The sequence below is a fragment of the Macadamia integrifolia genome, chromosome 6, assembly GCF_013358625.1.
Source record: "Macadamia integrifolia cultivar HAES 741 chromosome 6, SCU_Mint_v3, whole genome shotgun sequence".
Lineage (NCBI taxonomy): Eukaryota > Viridiplantae > Streptophyta > Magnoliopsida > Proteales > Proteaceae > Macadamia > Macadamia integrifolia.
This window is the reverse complement of record NC_056562.1, coordinates 7586671-7601120: the sequence shown is the minus strand read 5'-3', so window position 1 is coordinate 7601120 and position 14450 is coordinate 7586671. Positions and strand designations below refer to the sequence as shown.

Genomic DNA, 14450 nt, shown 5'->3' with positions numbered 1-14450 from the left:
CCATACCTTACTGGCGCGGCTAATTTGAGAGTATCAATGCCACTAAGGGATAACATGGCAATCTTATCTTGGAGACACCCAAGGTAAGAAAGAGGTTGTATAATAGGAACTGTATAAGTCAATCCCATCTTTACATACCTTTGTATAAGGTTTATGCAATATATATATATATATATATTTTGTCTTATTATGTATGTTATACTATTTTCTTTTCTTTTCATTTCTTGATTACCAAACATAACCTAGGGGAATCAATCCTATAAATACCTTGTGGATATGCTTGTTTATAAAATCTTTCTTTTTTTTGGTTAAGAAAAGAAGCCTTCATTAAATAGAGAGAAAGTGATTTACATCGTTGTACGATCTGAAGTTGTAAAACTGAGATCGTTTTGCTATAATCATATGTGCGATTGTACGCAATCCTAGAACCACTCCGTTATTGGGTCTATAACAAAAAGTAGTGCTAGATAGAAACTTATGTACATCCAAAACCAAGGGAATTACACTTTAAGGTCATGAGGTGGTATTGTAATTTGAAATTAATTCTCCAAGATCTTCCGAATCGCTCCAAATCTCCCTGATTCTCCATCCATCGTCCCTCGCCAGCTTCATACTAATAAGAAGTCCCCGAGTGCATGTTTCAATGGTATTACCTGTCATCAAATAATTAGCACTTAATGGGATAAGATTTTCTTTGCATATAATACATGTAACCCATCCAGAAATGTTATTTGTTGCATCGGTGACACCCACACAAAATAGGATTGGTGGGTCCACATTAGGAAGATTAGAGATAATTGGCAAAGTAATATTGGTTTGATTCACCTGGGGGGTTATAGGGTGATAAGCTTGTGCTGTCCATTGCATCACAGGACGAAGAATCATGTGGGGATTTGGATTAACTTGATTGTAAATAATCTTATTCCTATGTGACCATATGAAGTAGCATGTGACAATAAACATATTAAAGAAGGAATTTAGATGGTTAGCTGGGACAGAGATCGAGAAATACATAATAACATGCTTAAAAGGAAGACCAGAAAGACATTCAGTTCTTAGTCCCAATGGGCCAGTTGCCAAATTCTTTTTGAAAATTCGCTTGAGATAAAAATATGAGCAATAGATTTCTGCTAATTTTGACAGAATCCACAAGTAGGATCCACATCCATCAATTTTCCTAGGATATCTTTGGTAGGGATTCCACCATGCACTAACCTCCAGAAAAACATCTTGAATTTTAGATGGAGTTTGGTTTTCCAAAGAAACCGCCACTAATGTTGGCAGAGAGATGAGCAAGTACACCTGCTTGATAATCCAGATTGGTTAGTAGATGAGCCAATAGTTAAGAATTTCACAGCCAATTTGGTGGTAAGAAGTTAAGAATTTCACAGCCAATTTGGTGGTAAGAACCCCTGTTGTGGAAAATTTATACCTCCAAAAATCATTGCTTAAAGTAACTAGAATTTTTAAGATATGATTAACAGCGGGGAGAGGGAGCATTGCTAATAGCATACTGGAATTCCACTGATTACCGCACATAAAATCACTAACCTGCATTAGACAAGATTCACTTAGTTTGTTATTGTTGATGCTTTCAAAGTTAAAATTGGGGTTAGTGAGTATCCATAAGTCAATCCAAAAATTAGTGTTCCTACCATTCCCAATTTTAATATAGATCATTTTTTTAAGGGTAGGGAGGATACTTACAATGCTATTCCAGGTGACAAATCCTCTTTTATTTAAGGTGGTCAAGTAAAAAACTGACCTATTTGGGAAATACTTCTTTGCAATTACCTAAGCCCATAGGGAATCTTGTTTTGTGATGAGATGCCATCCCAACTTCAATAGGAGACCTTTGTTTTGGGTCTCAGAAGTTTTGATACACAGTCCTCCTTGAGATTTAGGGTAACAAACTTTATGCCACCCAATAAGATGAGTTTTCTTTGATTCCTCTTGATCTCCATTTTAGAATTGTAGATAAATTGAATCTAGTTTCTTGCAAATGGACTTAAGAAAAGCAAAGCAGGATATGAGATGTGAAGGAATAGTGGACAAAGCTGATTGGATTAGAGCTGTTTTGCTTGCATAAGACAAGATGCTAGCTTTCCAAAAAGAGAGCTTGTTTTGCACTTAGCGAACAATATGGGTGAATCCCTTAGTTCTTGCTTTGTGATGAAATAAATTGGTGCCAAGATATAGAGAATCATTCTTCATCTCACTAATACCCAGTGTGCGGCATAGAGAGGCTTTGGTAATGGCATCAACATTAGAGTTTAAAGCTAAACCATATTTATCATAGTTAATGGCAACGCCAAAAAGATCCGAGAATAAATCCAAAATGCATTTAATAGTTGAAATATCCTCAAGGGTAGCCCGACAAAATAAGAAAGTATCATCAGCAAAGAACAGGTGAGTTATTTTAGGTGCACTTTGGGCAACCTTGATCTCCTTAAAAAAAATTAAAGTCTCTATAAGTGGTGAGCAGTCTAGAAAAAGCTTCCATAGCAACAATAAAAAGGAAATGGCTAAGAGAGCATCCTCGTCTGATTCCTCTGGAGGGCTCAAAAAAGTCAGATGCAGAGCCACAAAGTTTAATAAAAAGGATGAAAAGCTAATAAGATAGCTAATCAAGTCTCCCCATTTGTTTCCAAAGCCAAGGTAATAAAAAAGAGCTCGTCTAATCTATCATAGGCCCTAGTCATGTCTAACTTGATAGCCACAAAACCAGTTCTTCCTTTAGTATGTTTGATGAAATGAAAAATCTCTTAAGCAATAATAATATTATCAGAGATTTGTCTTCCAAGGACAAAAGTAGATTGAAAAGGAGAAATAATCTTGTGTAAAACCCCCTTTAATCTGACTACAAGAATTTTTGCAATGATTTTGTATGATACATTACAAAGACTGATCGGTCTGAATTCCTCTACCTTATGGACATTTTTCTTTTTGGGAATCAGGCACACAAGAGTATGGTTAACTCCAAAGGGAAAGGAGATATCTCTAAAGAAACTGGTAACAAAGTCACAGACATCAGGGTTGATAAGGTCCCAAAAAATTTTGATAAAAAATCTTTTGCCTTTGTTTTTTGGTAAGAATCTTTTATCTTGATATGATGCTATTCATTGTATTATAATTTATTTTTGTAAGTGGGTCTAAAAGACCTAATATCAAACCAATTAACTAGGAACCAGTCCAACATCTAGCTCAACTAAAAATCAAATTTATTGCCACGAAAAGGGATTCACAAGTCTCTTCCGATACTCAATGGTTTGTTGATTATGTGCTCACGTTGAGCCGTTGAGGTCAAAGGGTCAAGCTTCGCATCTGATTGGATTTTGTTATCGGTATCAACCAATACTAATAAGATATTGATCCTGATTCCTGAATCGCTCCACATAAATTGGATTAATCAATTTTATCTTTATTTTTTGATAAAATAATAAGCATCTTTATGAGATACATGATCGATTCAATATTGATATCTAAAACCATGCTTTAAAGTATGTTTATATAATTTTGGCACAATTTCACCTAAAATGAAAATTATTGGCACAAGAAGAAAATGCAGTGCTTTTGTATACACGCCCATCGAGTGCCCACAGTCACTGTTGGATTGGAATATATATTAGGGTTTTACCTACCTATATCCAATCTTCAACGTCCAATTCAAACACGTGTAAATAGATGCAAGCACCACTTAAGAGATCAGTTATGGAATCTCATTTCCAAAAAAAAAATTACAGAATCTCAATTTCCAAACGAATAGAACAAGATAAGTTCTCCCAATTCACATAAGTGAACTAGGACTCCCAATTCACTTACACTAGATTCTTGACATGTCTCATCTTTTTAGCTGTTCTCATCTTTTAAGAGAATAGTTAAATGGTTAGTTAAATTGCCTAATATTTTCTAGATTTCAATAAGGGTAATAAATAAATAAGAAAATAAGAATCCCAACAAACAAGGAAAGTGTATTCTCTTTTGATTTCGTTAGCAATTTCATTCCTATTGAAACACTAGATATTATCTTATTTATTTATTTTTATTTTTTTATACCTTTTCTTTCAACCATGTTAAGACTGTTCAGATTTTCTTGTTTTTCAAATTCCTCCCACACATGATGATGTTCTTGAGTATCAACTCTTGCACTTATAGCAACTAAATAAAAGAGCATAGAAGAAGAAGAAGAAGGTGAGAGAGAAAATAAAATAATCTCTTATACCAATCAAAGCAATCACCTTCCGTTTATATTGGGATCATTTTTTTTTTTTCTTCTTCTTAATGTATAAATCTTTAGAATATTTGAAAATAGGATAATGAGTAATTACCATTAGGATTTAACAAGTGTGAACATAGCAGCCTAAGTGAATTGAGAGTCCCACCCAGTTCAGGTGAAGATTCATGGTGTTTATATAATTTTGGCACAATTTCACCCAAAAGAAAAATTATTGGCACAATAAGAAAATACAGTGCTTCACCGTTGGATTGGAATATATATTAGGGTTCTAACTTCTACCAACCTATATCCAATCTTCAGCGTCCAATTCAATGACGTGTAAATAAATTCCAAACGAATGGAACGAGATAAGTTCTCCACGTGTATGTGTGGGTGGGAGTGTGGGACTGAGTCAGTCCAGTCCAGTAAAACTGAAACTCTTCAGTGACAGTTGCATTGGAGAGAGAGATGCGGTCCTCCGCAGCACCAAATTCGTCCCAAATTCAAGCAACCAAACTAACTAATTCTCTCTCTATTCAAAGATATTTAATCTCTGACGGCTCTATTTATACCCATCGTTCTCCCTTCTTTCTTTCAATTTTCATAACACCAGAGATCATTCCCTGTACACTTTTGACTCTTCGATTCGAAAATGGCTGCTTCTACCTTTAACCCTTCTTTCTGCAACTCACGTACTGACCTTAACGACAGCGTAAGAACACCTTACACTTACGTCTCTTTCAATTTCGTAATTTTGTTTCTTATGTATTGTTTTTTCACTGTTTCTGGTGATGTATTAGGGTTTTGCGCGTCGATTGTTGTCTCGGCAGAGCTTTGGTGTTGGGAAAGTATTATATGAGAATAGAAATGGATCATTGGGTCCTAAGCGATTCGAATTGAGCTGTTCTAGAGAGAGAGAAATGGATGTTAGTGCGTCTGCTGTGGTTGAAGGGGTTGCTGAATGCTTTGATGGTTTGTGTTTTGCAGATTGGCTTTGTTTGGCGATGGTTTGTCTTTCTTTTTTTGGTTTATTTGTTGTTGAATGATTTATTTTGTTTGTATGTAGATGTGGAGGTGAAGGAGCCCGGTATTTCGACTATGTTGATGAATGTTACTCAGAATGAATCCGATCCTTTTGCTGCAGTCAGTAGTCCTCTTTACCAGACGGCTACATTTAAGCAGGTAAAAACAGAGGAACCCATGCATATACTGTTGTTGATTGAAGCTTTGATCATATTGTTTGATGCATGCTTGTAAATAAAGGGGTTCTGTGCAATGTGTTTTACAGCTCTCAGCATTATTTCATTCTCTTCTTAGAGAATTAAGTCCAGAACTCGTCCTAAGGCCCTGTTTTTATAGAGATTACAGTATGCTGCATATATTCCTAGAGTAAATTCGGCGCACATATTTGGGTTACTCCTTGTGAATGTTTGGATCTGTATGATTGGACCTATACCCAGAAGAAAGAAACTTGACCAGCTCCCTAGCCCCTCACTTGCTAGTTGCTACTGAACTGGTTGGGAACCTGCTTTTGAGGATTGGTGTTTCCCAATTCTGCAAAATAGATTTAGTGATCCTACATGTGTCAATATGATGAGTACTTGAAGGGGGAAGTGCACCTTGAGCGCCATTGCATCCATTCCCTAGCTCATGTACATGCACTTGCATTCTTGATGTGTAAAGCACCGTCCTAGGGTGTGAAGAGTGAGAGAGATCCACAGTCGTAGCTCTGGACAAATAAGGGAAAGAAATGCATTTGTTGTCCATAAATCTGCACATTGATATCAAGTTGGTAATGTTTTTACTTAATAATTGGAGATATTAAAGGTGCTTATATGATGTGTTTGGTAAAATGCCTAGTTTTAGTGTTGTGTCTTGGACTGCCATGATTTTTTGGGCGTGTTAAAATCGGGTATTCAAAGGAAGCTCTGGAGGGTTTTCAGGAAATGCATTTTTGGGGTTTAAGGCTAATCAGTTCACTTATGGGAGTGTTTTGAAGACATTTATGCATATATACTAGAAATTATCTTGTTGCAATTTCACTTTGTGTGTGTTCTTTTCACTTATGTTGCAGCCTTCTGCAACAATGTTTGGTCCTTATGATTATACTAGAAGTGGAAATCCTACACGTGATGAATTGGAAAGGTTAGTAGCTGAATCTTATGTGTTTAGTCATTTTAGATAACCTATCGGTACTGGGAGATATCTAGTTTGTTCTTGTTAGTTGTGACGTTATTCATCGTATCTTTCTTTTGTTTTTAAATGATCAGGCTACTAGCCAAGCTTGATAAGGCATGCCGTGCTTTTTGCTTTACTAGTGGAATGGCTGCTTTGTCTGCCGTCACACATCTTGTCGGAACTGGTGCTTATCCACTTATGTTAACTTCTCTCGTTTGAATAGTGATGACATTTTAATTTAATTTCTTTTACAATGTTCTTTATTAATACAAGGTGTCAATTTTAGGTGAGGAAATTGTTGCCGGAGAAGACATATATGGTGGTTCTGACCGATTGTTATCACAAGTAGTTCCAAAGAAAGGAGTCGTAGTAAAGTTAGTATTATTATTACTTTTTGTCTTTTCTTCTTATCATGAGTTTTCTTCATACTAAGAAAATATGTGCTTATAATGTACAGGCGAGTGAATACAACTGATCTAAGTGCAGTTGAATCTGCAATTGGCCCATGGACAAAGCTTGTTTGGCTAGAAAGTCCAACAAACCCTCGCTTACAGATTTCTGATATTCGTGTAAGTATTCACATGTTTGATGATGATGTTATGACGTAACAACTTTGCTGATAGTCGGATTTTTTTAACAAGCATAGGAAGCTACAGGGTGCTTGTATGCTCCTAGATAGTTAGGGGTTTTCTATGCTGCTACTATGCCTTTCTGTTTTCTCGCTTTGTTCACATGCTTGAACCACAGGCTTAGCCCATTTAGGCATCGTTCGTAAATTAATGAATGAAAAAAGAACCTTAAATTTATGCTTGGTAATTCGATGTGCATTGCATGCAAATAAATGCTTCTAGTTAAATATTGTTTGAAACGGTTTCTATGGAATGTGGCTAATGGTTAACAATTTGTTCTTCAGAAGAACAGGGTGTTATTAGTACATGAAAACTTACATACATATGGGAATTTCTTGATTGTTAACTTGGAACCTATCAAGTGCTTGTTAACACTGGATGTAAATGAAACTTCGGTACAAACTCCACCCTATGGGTTTCTTATAAACTTTTATCTATCATTATGGGATAATGAAGTAGCATATTTCTATCCAGGTAAACTATGTTTGCTCTTTTTCGTAAATTGAGCCTAGGTTACTAGAAAACTTTCGCTGCTCCAACCTTCTTGCTACACCATACTAGTGTTGTATTATAAATCATGCTGGCATCCAATTAAATGAAAAAGATATAAATGTTACTTTCTTTTTCAAATACGGAGATTGTTTTTGCCATCAATTGTCCACTTTATCTGGTGATTCCCTTTTCATTCTTATAAATTGGTTCGTATTGGTCAGTTTGTTTTCCGGACCTATTTTCATGAATCTTTCATGGTATGTGGGTATATGTAAGGGGGGAATAATACTTAAGGCTTCAATCTGTGGAGTGTTCCATGACTTGTCACTTTCTCAGATTAGATCTGACTGGAATTTTTTTGGGTGTGGATTTTCATTTTTGTTGGGGGGTGGTGAGTAGGAGGCAGGATTTGGTCCCAGGCCTTGGGGATAAGAAATGAAAGGCCTCACCAGTGTAACAAATTTGCACCTTCCAGTTTTCCTGGCTGCTTCTTTTTCTTCTTCTTTTCCGCTCTTTTGGGAAAGAAGGGGGGGGGGGGAGGGACTATATATTTTTCCAGTGTTTTGTATAGCCCTTTTTGGGCCTTGTATGGTATGGCAGGACTTACATTAATAAAGGTCTTTGAATAAAATTAAAAAAAGGTATCATCTTCTGAGCTAACATGGGAACTTTCTATTTTTCCTTTCCATTTCCAGAAAATAGCAGAGATGGCTCATGCTCATGGTGCTCTTTTGATGATTGATAACAGTATTATGTCCCCTGTATTGTCACAGCCATTAGAACTTGGAGCAGGTAGCTGCATGTGAAAACTATGGATGTTGAGCTTACATATTTAACAAACCTTAACTCGTATGTAACTTAATTCTGATTATTCCTTCTCCTTTCTCAGATATTGTGATGCACTCAGCAACTAAATTCATTTCTGGACACAGTGATGTCATGGCAGGTGTTCTTGCAGTAAAGGATGAAAGGTCTGTAAACTATTTAGAGTTTAGTTTTGATGACAAAATCTCTCTTTCTCTCTCTGTGGTCGTAGATACTTGGTTTCAGTAAATTGAGGATCCTATGGGAAAGAAATGATTCCCTTGATCTTATCACTTAGCATTTCGCGTTTGCATGGTCTAAATGGAATTGAATGGAATGGAAGCAGCCTTACATGGTTGGAGTTAAATAAGGAGCCTATTGGAAGGAAACGGCCTCCTTGATCATAAGGGATATGATATTGTGCTTGCATAATCTAAATGGAATCAAAATTTTTTCTTGTATATATGTGGATCAGATAAACCTCTTCTTAGACAGAGTTAGTCGCTACTCAATGGAAAATTTGTCAAAAAAGACTGTTTCCATGTTAAAGACGAGGAAAAGTTTCTTGTAAAATAGGATTTTCTATTGTTTTGGTGTTTTCATATCATGGCTTTTGGTTTCTTAGAAAGACCCTGTGATCATCTTTGAAAAAGAAGGGTTATATTTGTCTATAATTGACTTTTGAAAGAATCTTAATCCTGTTGAGTTGTTAATTCGTTACAAATTATCCGAGCCTTATCCCACCAAAATGTTGGCAATATGAAATCCTGTTTAACCTTTCCACTTTAGATTCATAGGAGCTGTTAACTTATAAGAACTTATGGCCATTCTCAGCATTGAACCCAGATCATTTCTGCTCTTCCCCTTATCTTTTTACCACCTTCAATTTGCACTATATTGTTATGATGCATTTTTTGGTCTCTGTTGCACTATATCACATTTCTTGGTCTTTGTTTCACGTGCACATTTCCATCCCCCCATAAAATAGGAGGAATAAAAATATTTTATTGACATGATTGAACTGTGCCCTCTTAGAATCTGTGAGCTACCGTTTTCCTTTCTCATTAATGCACAGTTACCTACCCGGATTATGCTGTGAACTACTTAATGTTGATGTCCCCTCCCTCCACCCCAATTGTCCATTATTCTGACATTTTCTCTTGGTATGGGTTTAATTCTATTATCCTTCCTGTATTATTGTTTGGCTTTATGCTTCGTATAACATTTAGCTATAAAATTTTCATTGCTTTTAATTATAGTTATTTTTTGCTTGCATCAGCCTGGCAAAAGAGATAGCTTTCCTACAAAATGCTGAAGGGTCTGGTTTAGCTCCTTTTGACTGTTGGATATGCTTACGTGGTATTAAGACCATGGCTTTGCGTATTGAAAAGCAACAGGTGTGTAATGGTGTAATATTTCACTAGTAGATTTTGTTCATGCAATTAAATGAAGTACAGGGAACTGGTGTATCTGTCGATCCACTTAAGTAACTGATATGGATGATTAACTTCAATGAAATCATTGTATGTGTGGGTTCCCTTGCTTTCTAGAATATCCTTGCTCACTCGGTCACTCTATTTGTCCCTTGTGGTATGCATGTAGAAAGTGATTTGTTACATACAGGCAAAGGTTTCTAATCGTTCGAATTCAATCAACTTGGGGTATCTTTTATTCGAAAATTTATGTAAAGTGAATAAACCAAAAATAAGTGCTGCACTCAATCTGGACATAGATTAATCCACTTTATGTAATTTTTACGTCATAATGATTTAGAGATTTTCTACCCCCCCCCCGCCCCTCTTCTTCCTTCCAAGTTCTTATGTCATTTTTCTTGTTCTCTCCTCTTTCGTCTTATTTATCTTTTTTGTCTTTGGAAGTAACGATCAGCTCTCTTCAAGTGGTCAAGAGGGATTTCTGAAACTTCTTTTGCCTTTTTTCGTTTTTTGTTTTGTTGGGGTGGGGTGGGGGTGTTCATTTTATTTTATTCTCAGTGGGCAAGCCTGTGGTACAACGGTTAAGTTGCACTATTGCAACATGTTGGTCACAAGTTCAAAACCTGGAAACAGCCTCTCTTGCGAAGCAGGGTGTAAGGCTGCGTGCAACTTGCCCCTCCCAGACCCCGTAGTAGCGGGAACCTTGTGCACTGGGTTGCTCTTTTTTTTTTTTCTTTCTTTTATGGTTGTTTTTCTTGAGAAATATATCTTCTTCTTATATTTTTTGTTGTTCCTTTTGCAATTATTTTGGCAGGAGAATGCACAAAAGATTGCTGAATTCCTCTCCTCTCATCCCCGGGTGAAGAAAGTTAATTATGCTGGTCTTCCTGGTCATCCTGGGCGATCTTTACACTATTCTCAGGTACTAGAAACTCTGTCAAGATTAATAGTGCATGATGTCTCGGTTTATTTTCATATATTATGTATGGTAAGTTGGTTCTTTTCCTTAAATGTTGCTCTCCACTAGGCAAAGGGTGCAGGTTCTGTACTAAGCTTTTCGACTGGGTCACTGGAACTCTCAAAGTACACTGTGGAAAATACTAAATACTTCAGCATCACTGTTAGCTTTGGTAATTATTCTTTTCTAACCATTTGGTACTGTGGGTCTTTACCGACTTGTGAATGTTCTATGTTCGATTTCTTACTTTTTGCACTTTTGTCTCTATTACTAGGGAGCGTGAAGTCACTCATAAGCCTGCCTTGCTTCATGTCCCATGCGGCTATACCTGCTGCTGTTCGTGAGTCCAGGGGTTTAACCGAAGATCTTGTTCGTATCTCTGTGGGCATTGAGGATGCTGATGATCTGATTGCTGATTTGGACAATGCATTGAGAACAGGACCTTTGTGAGGTGTTTAATTGCCATTTGATGTCTCAATATCCTGTTTTAGTTAGGTAACCATAAATTGTTAGGCACGAAACATTACAAGTGGTTTGATTTTTATGAATCAAAAATAGAAAAGGAAATAATAGGTTATTGTTCTTTCAATTCTTCTGTTCAGAGTTCTCCGTGCATTGTAGTCTGATAGATGATTTAAATCATGGTTGGCAAAGGTTACTAGATTAACCACAATCACCAATGATGTTTCTGAGTCGAAACCATATTGGTTGTCATGCTGGGAAAATGATGCTTCTTCTGCTGTTTATAAGAAGCATCAGTACTTCTTCCAAAGCACCATATTGGCTGTCATAAGACTGAGTGCAGTACTTATTTTTGGTTAATACCGTTATGAACAATCTTATACCGGAATTTTTGGTTAATACCGTTATAAATGAGTCCATTGAATCAATCTCTTCTGGCTAAACACTATTGGCCTCTTCTTTTCCCTTCCGCCTCCTTATTGGGTGGATTGATAAAAAAAAAAAAATCGTTATTTTCCTCATTCTAGCTTTCTTCATGCTCAATGCCCTTCTTCTACTTCTTGGGGTTAAAAATCAATCATTGTTGTTGAATGGTCTTTTCTTTCAAGTTGGGAATGTCACAAACATCAATCCTTGGACTGATTATTGGATCCTTAATTTTCCCTCCAATTCGGCTCCTTTCCCCTAGTCATATCGGGGACAGATCGAACGGATCAAACTCAATCCATTGACAACCCAATAGCATACATGGGTAACTACTTGTCAAAAAAAAAAAAGAAAAAGAAAAAAACATGGGTAACTCATGTTCTCAGATTGGCTGAGTTCATTCAGAATCGATAGTAGTCCAAACCCTAAATACTTGGCACTGCTCGGCCTACCTCCAACAAATGAAAAATTAAAAAGGAGAAAATTTTCCTCCACCATTCTCATCTCCTATTATACAAAATCAATGAAATCCTCTCATTGTTTCTTGATATCCTCTCCAAGGCCCTCGATCGAAGAACTCCCTCTCGATAGTTGGTGAAGAAAAACTCGGTCCAATATTTAACTGGGATATATATATATATATATATATAACTTAAGAGAAAGGTCATTCAGTCCATTTATTCTATTTATCACTTATTCAAATATGGAGCAATACAAAGTTATTCTTTGAGTCATGAGTCTCGAGTCATGACCATATATGACTAACTCAACCAATTTTGGGGACAAGAGTGATTATCCCATTGCTACTAATATAAATGAGCACCAGTGTCCGTAGGCTTCGGGGTTCCTTCTAGCATGATACACAAATGCAGTTGTGGGTAGCTGGTTTGGAACATCTTCACCGCATCAAAATTATATTCTCCTACAAGCTCCGGCCATGCATCCTTCTCTACCAAAAAAAAACCCACATATTACTCACAAATATATAAAGGGAGTATTTAAAGCACGAGGCTCCTGCAATTGTGGGATCTGTGGAGGGTCATAGATAAGGTCATCACTGACCTAATGTATGACAGCAACTCTTAGGAGGACAAGTATTAGGCATCGGCAGCACACAGTGATATTTACAGGCACTAGACATTTTATCCTTCCCTCTCGGGGAATAGGTAATTCGGTATGGTTCAATTTGTACCAAATGATTATCCCTAAGATATACCATCATACCCTACTGAGGAAGATTTCTTTTCTGGATATCGAAATGCACTGATCCTTCTTTGGTTGAGTTCAGTACAATTTTAAACGATTAGTGTTGGTTTTAAAATTTGATAGTAATAAATAGATTTTATGCATTTACATCATGTGTCATGCATGATGATATTTATTATCACCCTACAGTAGTGGGAGCTTCGTGCACAGAATTGTCTTTGTAGTAACTGAACCATATTTGGTAACTAAGTACTTGTTTGAGACAGTTATGATTTTAAATATTGGTCACTCCAAGAAATCTCTTTTAAAGGATGTAGCCATTAGTTCTTATCATTTTGGGTAAAATATTATTTTACAATTTTCAGTCCCTTAATCCTTCTCTATAATACTACAAACATACATAAGAAGATAACAGATGGGAAAGCTTAAATTAGTGTGGTAGACAGTGAATGAGAACATTCAGAATCAATAGACGTTGATCTCATCCAAAGTCCAAACCCTAAATATTTGGCACTGCTCCATTATATCTCCATCAAATAAAAGAATAAAAGTGGTGAAAATTTTTCCTCCACTGCACCTATCTTCTATTGTAAAAAGTCGAAAATACTCTCCTCTTTATTTCTTGATGTCCTCTCCTCACCATCTGAGGTTCTCGGTCAAAAGACTTCTCCATCGATCGTAGATGAAGGAAAATTTGGTCCAACAAAAAATAAAGGAGAAAGAACGCCATCTGCTGTTGTGTAACCTAAATCATTGGTACTACTCCAACTCATCTCCATCAAATGAAAAAAATAAGAGTCAGAAAATTTTTCCTCCACTTCACCCATCTCCTATTGTATAAAGTCGATAATACTCTTCCCATTATTTCTTGATGTGCTCTCCACACTGTCTGAGGTTTTTAGTCAAAGATTTCCCCTTTGATCATAGGTGAAGGAAAACTTGGTCCAACAAAAAATAAGGAAGAAAGAACGTCATCCACTGGTGTGTACCCTAAATCATTGGTACTACTCCAACTTACCTCTATCAAATGAAAAAATAAGAAAGGAAAAAATTTTCCATCCCAACCCAATTAAATATTCTAGGATCGGCTTATTTGACTCATAATTAACATAACAAAAACAAAGTCATTCAATCCATTTATTCTATGTCTCACTTATTCAAATATGGAGCAATACATTGAGTCATGAGTCATGACCATATATGACCAACTCAACCAATTCTAGGGACAAGAGAGATTAACCCATTGGCATCAACATAAATGAGCACACGGTTGCAACATACATTAGTAGGCTTCGGGGTTCCTTCTAGCATGACACACAAATGCAATTGTGGGTAGCTGGTTTGGAGCTCCTTTGTCGCATCAAAATTATGTTTCCCTACAAGCTCCGGCCATGCATGCTTTGCTGAAAAAAAAAAATCAATTACAAATATATATATATATATATATATATGAAAGACTAATGCAGTACACGAGGCTCCCGCCACTGTGGGGTCTATGGATGGTCATAGATAAGATCAAAACTGACCTACTACATGACAGCAACTATCAGGAGGACAAGTAATAGGGACCGGTGGCACACAGTCATATTTACAGGCACTGGACATCTTATCCTTCCCTTTCCCTTTCCTGTATTTCTTTATTCTCT

The 14450-nt window shown here is 36.5% G+C and overlaps 1 protein-coding gene and 1 long non-coding RNA gene across 2 annotated transcripts; one reads left to right on the top strand and one right to left on the bottom strand.

Annotated features, from left to right (window-relative positions):
* The first annotated feature begins 4643 nt into the window (after positions 1–4643).
* Positions 4644–11409, top strand: LOC122080917 (cystathionine beta-lyase, chloroplastic). Its single transcript, XM_042647803.1, has 13 exons — positions 4644–4928; positions 5017–5188; positions 5283–5398; positions 6291–6361; positions 6487–6578; positions 6681–6768; positions 6852–6963; positions 8211–8307; positions 8405–8486; positions 9599–9716; positions 10567–10674; positions 10780–10882; positions 10985–11409. Exons 1-13 carry the CDS (start codon positions 4869–4871, stop codon positions 11158–11160), a joined length of 1395 nt encoding a protein of 464 aa, XP_042503737.1. The 5' UTR covers positions 4644–4868; the 3' UTR covers positions 11161–11409.
* Positions 11410–13914: 2505 nt separating this feature from the next.
* Positions 13915–14450, bottom strand: LOC122081587. Its single transcript, XR_006141126.1, has 2 exons — positions 14331–14450; positions 13915–14207 (listed from the first exon to the last, which is right to left on the bottom strand). It is a non-coding gene; the product is annotated as an uncharacterized LOC122081587 (long non-coding RNA).

What these genes read in the sequence shown, in the direction of transcription:
- LOC122080917 (XM_042647803.1), top strand. Translation starts at nt 4,869, where the DNA reads ATGGCTGCTTCTACCTTTAACCCTTCTTTCTGCAACTCACGTACTGAC. An exon ending in GTACTGACCTTAACGACAGC is followed by an intron (nt 4,929 to 5,016) that starts GTAAGAACACCT and finishes GTGATGTATTAG; the next exon opens with GGTTTTGCGCGTCGATTGTT. An exon ending in ACACGTGATGAATTGGAAAG is followed by an intron (nt 6,362 to 6,486) that starts GTTAGTAGCTGA and finishes TTAAATGATCAG; the next exon opens with GCTACTAGCCAAGCTTGATA.